The sequence below is a fragment of the Megascapheus bottae genome, chromosome 1, assembly GCF_031878675.1.
Source record: "Megascapheus bottae isolate mThoBot1 chromosome 1, mThoBot2.hap1, whole genome shotgun sequence".
Classification (NCBI taxonomy): domain Eukaryota; kingdom Metazoa; phylum Chordata; class Mammalia; order Rodentia; family Geomyidae; genus Megascapheus; species Megascapheus bottae.
The window spans coordinates 7,053,269-7,063,467 of NC_143509.1; the positions used below are offsets into that span (position 1 = coordinate 7,053,269).

The 10,199-nt window shown below is 43.6% G+C and overlaps 1 protein-coding gene across 1 annotated transcript; it reads right to left on the minus strand.

Annotated features, from left to right (window-relative positions):
- Positions 1-7,638: 7,638 nt before the first annotated feature.
- On the minus strand, positions 7,639-9,851 carry LOC150068217 (olfactory receptor 7D4-like). The gene is made up of 2 exons (XM_090352187.1): positions 8,928-9,851; positions 7,639-7,671 (listed from the first exon to the last, which is right to left on the minus strand). Exons 1-2 carry the CDS (start codon positions 9,849-9,851, stop codon positions 7,639-7,641), a joined length of 957 nt encoding a protein of 318 aa, XP_090208313.1.
- Between the last annotated feature and the right edge of the window lie 348 nt (positions 9,852-10,199).

Sequence of the window (10,199 nt, forward strand, 5' to 3'; positions counted from 1 at the left end):
TCTGGACTTGGAAGGACTGGAACTCCAGGGTGCATGATGGGCAGGAGTCGGAGGTGCACGGTGGGCAGATCTGGACTCAGCAAGAGCCGCTCCATCCAATGTCTTGATTTTCATTCACTATTTAATAGTGTCTTATACTTGGAAGTTATAGATAAAAATACCACGTTTTATTTGGTCAGTAGCACACTGAGACACCCAGAACCCTATAAAATTATATTTGGTACCTCATATATGTTACCCTTAGTATCCATTCAGAATATCAAAAGAATCGCTCAGTGCCCTGTTCAGTAGATTTAATCAGTGTATGATCATTTAAATGTTACTTAATGCATGTATCCTCCCTGGTTAACTGGACATTTGTATTTTCTGATCTTCATTTCTCTCATATCAGTGCCTAATTCCTTACCTTCTGTTACTGCTCCCCGTGTCTCAATTGCTGGATTTCGAAGAAGTCAGCTTAGAAAACACCTGCCAGGCAAAGTGGCTCACTCCTGTCATGCTAGCTACTCAGGAGGCTGAGATCTGAGGATCTTGGTTCAAAACCAGCCCAGGCATTAAAATCCATGAGACTCTTACCTCCGGTTAACCACCAGAAAAGCAGAAGTGTGGCGGTGGCTCAAGGAGTAGGGAGGTAGTGTTGAGCTGAAGAGCTCAGGGACAGCGTCCAGGCTCAGAGTTCAAGTCCAAGAACGGACAAAAAAATCTAAAGAAAGAGAAAAAGGAAAAAGAAAACAATCTCAGCTAGGTGCTGCTGGCTCAGGCCTGTAATTTGAAATACTTAGGAGGCTGAGATGTGAGGATTTAGAGTTAGAAGCCAGTGGGGCAGAAAAGTCTGTAGAGTCTTCTCTTCAATGAACCACTAAAAAGGCAGAATGGAGCTGTGGCTCAAGCAGAAGAGCAGAATCCTTGAGCAAAAAGAGTCATGGACAATGCCCAGGCTCTGAGTTCAAGCTCCATGAGCAACACACACACACATGCACACACACACACACACACACACACACACACACACACACACACACACACACAGACACACAGGAAAAGAAATGACACCCCCTAAATAAAACTGGAAACATATGATTTCCTCCTGATCCTGTTGAAAGATGGATGGTGTGTGTGTGTGTGTGTGTGTGTGTGTGTGTGTGTGTGTGTGTGTGTGTGTTTGTGTGTGTGTTTGTGTTGATTCTCGGCCTGGTGTTCTGGATTGGAGAATTCTCCCTAACCTTTTGTGCTGAAGGTTGGTGCTCTATCACTTCTGCCACAACTGCACTTCTGTCTTGTTCCTACTGAACTGGAAAAAAGGTTCTGGAAGACTTCAGGCCTATTATGACTGTGAGTTTCCATCCTCAGATCTCAGCCTGTGCAGTAGCTGGGGGTTTGGGCTTGAGCCACCGGCACCAGAGCTGATTTTTGGATTTACTTTAGTGGAGGTCATATCTTGTACACACAGTGACACTCTGGGATGTATTATTTTTTCAAATTTGAGTGCATGTTTTTCTTTCTCTTGAAGGGTTGCTCTGGCTGGGACACAGTGCTGAGTGACAGGGGTGAATGCAGGCTCCTGTGTAACCTAGATCTTTGAGAGAACCTTCCAGGTTTCTCCATTCAATACATTGTGTGTTGTTCCCTTACCAGAGAGAGAGAGAGCTCACCCCTCTCTCTCCTCCACCCCCCTGCCTCTCTCTCTCTCTCTCTCTCTCTCTCTCTCTCTCTCTCTCTCTCTCTCTCTCTCTCTCTCTCTCTCTCTCTCTCTCTCTCTCTCTCTCTCTTCCTCTCTGTCTTTCTTTCTTGTGGGGCTTGAACTGTAGGCCTGGGCACTATCTCTGAGCTCTCAAGGCTAACACTCTCCTTGTTTGGGCCACAGCACCACTTTCAGTTTTCTGGTGGTTAATTGGAGGTAAGAGTCTGATGGACTTTCATGTCCAGGCTGGGTTTGATCTGTGATCCTCAGATCTCAGGCTCCCGAATAGCTAGGATCCAGGTGTGTGCAAAGGCTGCCCCGTTTACTTCCAGCAGTTTTGTGGGTAGAGATAAGAGTGTCACAGACTTTCCTGCCCAACCTGGCTTGGAGGCACCATCCTACATCTCAGCCTGTAAGACCTGAAGCTGAAATTACAACAGGAAACCATAGAGAACATAACTGGAGATATAGCGAAGACTAGTACTTTCTGGAAAGTTCTGTAGTTTTTCATTAAATAGGAGGAAAAATCGACAAAAGAGATTGCAGAAATCAAATCTTTATTCAGAGCCTGGGAAAGGCTGATAAGAATGAGAGATGTGTGTGGGGTATTCACTTATAAAGAGCCCCAGTCCCAGGAGTTAGAAGGAAAGCCTCTCAGATACTCAACACCAAATATTAAGGGTTTACAATTAAGTTGACTTCACAATGAGGAAAAAGATGGATAAGATAATGTTTATTTCTTTATTTATTCATGTATTTTTTTTGTTTGGTCATGGGGCTTGATCTTAGTTCTTGATTGCTGTTCTTGAGCTCTTCAGCTCAAGGCTACTGCTCTACCCCTTGAGTCACAGCACCACTTTTGGTATTCTAGTGGTTAATTGACCATAAGAGTCTCACAGACTTTAGTGCCTAAGCTGACTTTGAACTATGATCCTCAGATCTCATCTTCCTGAGAAGCTAGGATTACAGGTGTGAGCCAGTGCTCACAACCAAGACAATCATTAAAGGAGGTAAAAATGGCCATGAGGAAATCCACAAAGAAATATTCAACCTGTTAACTACATAGTATATGCAAATGAAGAAAACAGTGTGAATGTGTATTATGTCAATGCTGAAGGAAATCTACAACACCAATTCTGGTGAGGTTGAGAAGAAACAGGCGTGTTCAGACACTGTTGTCTGAGGATGCCACTTAGTATAGCTATCATGGAAACAAGTTCATACCTGAGTGGAAAGAGAAATTAGTAAAAAAATATTCCCTCAAACTTAAACAAAATCTCACATGTAAGGCCATAACTGCTGTTCTGAAAGTGTTGAGATTTTATTTGGATACTTGTATGTGTTTATTCTGTTTCTGCTAAGTAAAAAATGAAGTTATTTTGTCTTGCCAAATGGCGAAGACTGACATCTGTTATCCCAGCTACACAGGAGACTGGGATCTGAGGCCTGGTGTTTAAAGCCAGCACAGGCAAAAGTCTATGAGGGTCTTATCTTTGAATAGCTCCCTGATATGGGGATTGTGTAGATGTGTCTCAAATAGCAGAGGAATAACCCTGATCAAAAATGCTCACAAACAGCACCAGACACTGAATTCAGTCCCAGGGATGTAGAAGAGGAAGAGGAAGAGGAAGAAGCAGCAGCAGAAGTAGCAGCAGAAGCAGAAGTACAAGAGGAGCAGGAGGAGGAGGAGGAAAAAGGCGGAGGAAGAAGCAGTTTTTGGTTTAGGAGGAAGATTTAATATAGAAGGGGATAACTTAAGGGGATACTGTGTAACCTCGGACTGTGATAAGTGGTTTCTATGCTCAATTAGAAATGACCAGAAGAATTTGTATAACACCTCGCCAAATGGGAATATTAAGGAAAATTCACACTGACAAGAAAGTTGTTTTTCTGAAGTATAGCAAGTAAATTTCTTTCAAAGGCAAATGTCCACATATAGACAGACAAAGCCATAGGGGCTTTGCAGGGTATTCTTGAATTCATATGTATTTTCTAGATGGATATATATATATATATATAAATACTGAGTCCTATAATGAAGAAAAAGAATCAATGATGCTGATATTCAGCCAATTAGTCTTCCCTCTTGCAGTGGACTACTTTGTTCTGTGCTTCACAATCCATCAAGACAGGAGACCACTCTGCCTGGCAGTCTCCCCAGAGCCCCCATCACGTACTGGTTCCTCAGGCTGTAGATGAAGGGGTTCAGCATGGGAGTGACCACTGTGTACATCACCGAGACCACCTTGCTTCTGTGGGCAGAGGCGGACATCGCAGAGCTGAGGTACACCCCAAGTACTGTCCCGTAGAACAAGGAGACCACACAGAGGTGAGAGCCACAGGTGGAGAAGGCTTTGTGCTTGCTAGCCATGTTGGGCAGCTTCATTAAAGAGGAGAGGATCTGATGGTAAGAGAAGAAGATTCCTAAGGCAGGAAACACACAGAACAGCACAAAATCCAGGTACATCCAGATGTCATTGATGAGGGTGGCAGAACTGGCTACCTGGAGAACCTGAGCTAGTTCACAGAAGAAATGGGGGATGGTGGTTCCCGGGGAGAAGGTTAATTTCCTCATCAGTAGAATATGATGTAGTGAGATGCAGAAAATGAGAAGCCAAGAGACGAGGACAAGGAGGCCACAGAAGTGAGGGTTCATGATAACTGGGAAGTTCAGTGGGTGACAGATGGCCACAAAGCGATCATAAGCCATCACGGTTAATAGGAAATTTTCCATTCCAACAAAAATCATGAAGAAATACACTTGAGTGAGGCACTCTGGGTAGGAATGTCTTTCCTCTGGGTCTGAATGTCCACCAGCATCTTGGGGACTGTGGTGGAGGTGAAGCAGATGTCTACAAAGGACAGGTTGGAGAGGAAGAAGTACATGGGCGTGTGGAGGTGGGGGTCAGAGGTGACTGCCAGGATGATGAGCAGATTTCCGAGTACAGTGATCAGGTACATGGACAGGAAGATCCCAAAGAGCAGGGGCTGGAGTTGTGGGTCATCTGAGAGGCCCAGGAGGAGGAATGGTGATTCTCCTGTGTGATTTTGTGCTGCCATAGCCCTGGCTGTTTTCCTTGGGGCAAGTAAGGAAAAGTTCAATCAATGCCCACTGCCAACTCAAGTGGTCATGCCCTTCCCGTGCCAGATGCCTTTTTTGCTTCCTAATGGCTCCCCCGGGGTTGACCTGCAGAGCCAAGTTTGCCTCCACTTAATTTCATATTGTCATATGTGTGTAAATATCCCTGTCTTGTATTCATTTACTCAGAGATTTTGTGTTTTGCTAGTCCTGAGGCTTGATCCCAAGGCCTGGGCACTGTCCGTGGGCCTGTCAAAGTTAGAGCAGTAGTACTTGAGCCACAGCACCACTTCGGCTTTTTCTATATATGTGGTACTGTGGAATCAAACTCGGGTATTCTTGCATGCTAGGCAAGCACTCTACGACTAGGCTTTGCTCTAGTCCCTATTAAAAGTATTTTTCTAAACCTTGCTTTTAAGTAGTGGCATATGGGGCTTTAATTTAATGATCAATTTGTGAGTACAAGGCCATTTCATCCATGTCACTCCTTCCATGATCTCCCCGACCCCTCCCAGTTCAACCCCTCCCACAGTTCTCCCAGTTCCAGCTTCACATTTGTACACTGAATATTACGAATGATTTTGCCCACCTTTCCTCTCTCCATTTTCTGTCCACCTTTTCCACTGCCTTAACATTTTAGGAAGCGCTTTCAACTCTCAGGCACAATTAATTCTTTTACCTATTTTCCTGGTGCAGGGAATGTTCACCATGTAATAGGATCGAGTTGTCCTCCTGTTGTGTGCAGTCAATGGAGTGAGCATGTATCTCAGGAATGGGAGCATTTGTGGGGAAGTTCTCAGTACATGGAGTTCCTGGATGTGGATGGAATATAGCATGGCTGGTCAACATGGGTGTGGATGCCTCCCAACAGAGAATTCCTTCTATGTGATTTCTTCTAAAATATGAGAGAGGGTAAAAAAGAGACTACCAGCTACATAGAATTGAGGAGAAAGGAACACAATATCATTAAAATAACAGTGTGCTTAGTGCATTTAGTTCATGGCTATCATCCCAGCTACTCAAGAAATGCAGAGTTAAGGTTTGGGGTTCTAAGTCATTCTGGGCAAGAAAAGTCTATCAGATTCTTATCTATATTTTTAGCACTAAAAAGATGACAGTGGGTCTAGCAATGGCCTTGAGTAAGAAGTCTCAGAAATTCTGAGTTTAAATCTGAGGACTGGCACACACACACACACACTCACACACACACACACACACACACACACACTCACACACACGCATACACAATATACAACACAAGTGTCAAATTTCATGCTCTGGAGCAGGAACAAATTGTATGGAAATCAGCAGAATTAATGGATCATGCAATAATAAACTGAATGAATTTGATTCATATGCTCAATGCTCTATCTATCTATCTATCATCTATCTATCTATCTATCTATCTATCTATCTATCTATCTATCTATCTATCTCTATATAGAATGAATGTAAATGTTTATGGGGACAAGCCTGAGGGACAGGCAAGGAATGGTGGGGTTGAATAATGCAGAATATATGTGAAGATTAAGATGAAAATCCACTAAACCTTGAAATCGGGGCTGGACTATGTGCCAAAAAAGAGTTACATAGGGGTTTATTTTGATTAAACCACAATATATGCCCGTGTGGAAATACCACAGCAAAACCCCTTTTTCCAGTTGGTACACATAGAAATCCATTCTGTGTACACAGAAGCCAGTGTACATATGCAAAACTAAGGAAGGGAAGGTGGTCACAGCTGGCATTCTAGCTACTAAGAGGCTGCAATTGACATATCAGGGTGTGAAGCCAGCTCACGCAGGGAAATCCATGACATTCTCATTCCTGATTAATTACTAAAAAGCCACATGTGAGCTCTAGTTCACTTGGTATGGCTCAGATGCTCAGGGACAGTGCCTAGGTGCACAGTTCAAGACCCATGACTGGCACATGTACATGTAGGCACACACACACAGACACAGACACACAAACACACACCCACACACAGACACACACAGACACACACGCACACACAGACACACACGAAGAGGAATTCTTCCTTATTAATAATTCTTTTGTTGGCTAGATTTTGTTATGGACACTAATGGGAAACAAACCATACATTGTCAGTCAAATATGCCAGCAAAATATTGGAGAGGATAAGAAAAAAATTCCAATCAAAGCTGGCACTGGTGTTTCATCTCCCTAATCATCGATGCTCAGGAGTCTTAGATCTGACAATGGCAGTTCAAAGCCAGACTCAGCAGGAAAGTCTATGAGACCCTTATTTCCAAATAATGACAGAAAAAGCTGGAAGTGGAGATGCAGCTCCAATAGTAGAGTGCTAGCCTTGAGCAAAAGGAGCTGAGGGACAGTGCCATGGTTAGAGTTCAAGGCCCAGGTCTAGGCACACACACACACACACACACACACACACACACACACACACATATTCCTGGCCTGGAAACCAAAGACAATACCTGGTGCACATTGGAGCGTTAGCGGGTGATTAACAAATACATAATTGGATGTAGCAAAGCTGACAGATGACGCTGATTATTGGAAAAGTGTGAAGAAAAGCGAGAGACCTTTCAGAAGGGAACTTCATGAAGAATGCGCTCTAGGTTGCAGAAAGTGAGAGAAAGAAGGGAAATCAGAGTTCACAAGGCCTGAACTCCAATTGCCTTAGAGTTTTGGGACCTCATCTGCAGATGACGAGCTCCCTTCTGGCTCTTCCCAGCCTCACTATTCCAGAGGATTGCCTGCTACACACCCCATTTTCTTTTTCTCTTGTTTTCCCTCACTGATCATAAATTTATATTTCCCATCTTTACCAGGCTAACATGGTTCTGTATTTTGGTTATCACTGAAGATTTCTTATCTCCCGAACTCCTCCTTAGAAGTTTGTCGGCTGGGGTTTTGACCGAGACTGGATTCAGAGAAGGGAGTCAGAAGCTTGTGCAGTTTCTTGCAAGTCAATCGATGAATGTACTAAGATCTCATGAAATGAACTGCCTTTCATGAAATAATTGTCTTTATGAAATAAAATGTGTTTCCTCTCTCCAAACCATTTTGTTCCCATAAGTTAAAGTGAAGATGACATCATGGATAAACAGATTTAGGTTAATTTCTTGCATTATTGTAGACTGTAAAAGTGTGAGAGGAATTAATTTATTCCAAGGGGAACACAGTTTCTTTTGTTTTGATAAAAAGTATACCAATGAATTCTCAAAGGACCTATTAATTTCTATAGGCACGAAATCTCTGGAGCCATGTTGATTTGGCATGTGCCTTGGAGAATCTTTGGACATGTAATAGATCACTTGATCTCTGGAGGGAAAAACAATTTCTTGATTTTTTTCACTGTTCAAGGTTTATTTGGTGTTTTCCTATGACATTTGGATAGTTTTTGCACTGTTCATCTGTAGCTTTTTACATAACATGCCAATGCACACTATTGATATATAATACATAAAATATCCTTTAAAACAGTGATGCATGTGATATGCGAAAATGGATTTATACAACCTATCCCAGGAAGTTTGATTGGGAAAAGAATTTGGAACTAGGTATTTTGGTGATTTACAAAGCACACAGTAACATATCTGGTTCGAAGGGTAATTGGGACTATGCACCATGCATTGGCAGTGGTGTCTCAGAGAGGGTGAAATTGTTTACACTTACCAGTTTTTACAGTTACACAGGACCCATCCACCATCAGAATACACCTGCATGTTTTCCTGAACCAGTCCTAGTCCTAATTTCAGGAAATGGATATTTTTCCCAGGTCTTTTTGTAATGCTACTGCTTTAGTCACAGATCAGTGTGGGACAACATGCATAATCCCCGACTAAAATACTCTTTTTTTTAAATTTTATTTTTTATTGTAATTAGTAAAAGGGTTACATGATATTTGCCAGATAGAAGGTGCAATAATTCACATACATTGGTACCCTTTCACATGTCTTGGTACCCGTTTCCCTCCCCCCCCACACCCCCAACCCGTCTTGGTCTTTATTAAGAAAGTTTCGATCTGTGCCAAGGAGGCCTAGTGTATCTCCTATTCCTTCCTGTAGAGTTTTCAGTGTGTCAGCTTTTACCTCCAGGACTTTGATCAATTTGGAGTTAATTCTAGTGCAAGGTGACAAAGAGGGATCCAGCTTTAGTTTTCTGCAGGTGCTTAACCACTCTGCCTGGCAGTCTCCCCAGAGCCCCCATCACGTCCTGGTTCCTCAGGCTGTAGATGAAGGGGTTCAGCATGGGAGTGAACACTGTGTACATCACTGAGGCCACCTTGCTTCTGTGGGTGGAGGAGGACACCGCAGAGCTGAGGTACACCCCAAGTCCTGTCCCGTAGAACAAGGAGACCACGCAGAGGTGAGAGCCACAGGTGGAGAAGGCTTTGTGCTTGCTAGCCGTGTTGAGAACCTTCATTAAAGAGGAGAGTATCTGAGAGTAAGAGAAGAAGATTCCTAAGGCGGCAAACAAACCAAACCACACAAAAGCCAGGTACACACAGATGTCATTGATGAGGGTGTCAGATATGGCCACTTTGAGAATTTGAGCTAGTTCACAGAAGAAATGGGGGATTGTGGATCCTGAGGAGAAGGTTAATTTCCTCATCAGTAGAACATGGAGTAGTGAGATGCAGAAAATGAGAAACCAGGACACCAGAACCAGGAGACCACAGAAGTGAGGGTTCATGATAACTGGGTAGTTCAGTGGGTGACAGATGGCCACAAAGCGGTCATAAGCCATCACGGTCAATAGGAAATTTGCCATTCCACCAAAAATCATGAAGAAATACACCTGAGTGAGGCACTCTGGGTAGGAAATGTCTTTCCTCTGGGTCTGGATGTTCACCAGCATCTTGGGGATGGTAGTAGTAGTAAAGCAGAGGTCCACAAAAGACAGGTTGGAGAGGAAGAAGTACATGGGCGTATGGACGTGGGCGTCAGAGATGATGGCCTGGATGATGAGCAGATTTCCAAGCACAGTGATCAGGTACATGGACAGGAAGAGCCCAAAGAGGATGGGCTGGAGTTGAGGATCATCTGAGAGGCCCAGCAGGAGGAATGGTGATTCCCCTGTGTGGTTTTGTGCTGTCATAGCCCTAGTTGTTTTCTTTGGGGCAACTAAGGAAAAGTTCAGTCAATGCCCACTGCCCGCTCAGGTGGTCATGCCCTTCCCCTGCCAGATGCCTTTTTTGTTTCCTAGGTTGACCTGCGCAGCCAAGATTGGCTCCACTCACTTTCATATTGTAATATGTGGGTAAATATCCCTGTCTTGTATTCACTTACTGTGAGTTTTTGTGTTTTGCTAGTCCTGAGGCTTGAACTCAAGCCTGGGCTCTGTCCTTGGCTTTGTCAAAGTTAGAGCACTATTAAGTGAGCCACAGAAGCACTTCCAGTTTTTTCTATGTGTGTGGTACTGAGGATTCAACCTCGGGTGTTCTTG

What these genes read in the sequence shown, in the direction of transcription:
- LOC150068217 (XM_090352187.1), bottom strand. Translation starts at nt 9,851, where the DNA reads ATGACAGCACAAAACCACACAGGGGAATCACCATTCCTCCTGCTGGGC. An exon ending in GGAGACTGCCAGGCAGAGTG is followed by an intron (nt 7,672 to 8,927) that starts GTTAAGCACCTG and finishes CTCTGAATCCAG; the next exon opens with TCTCGGTCAAAACCCCAGCC.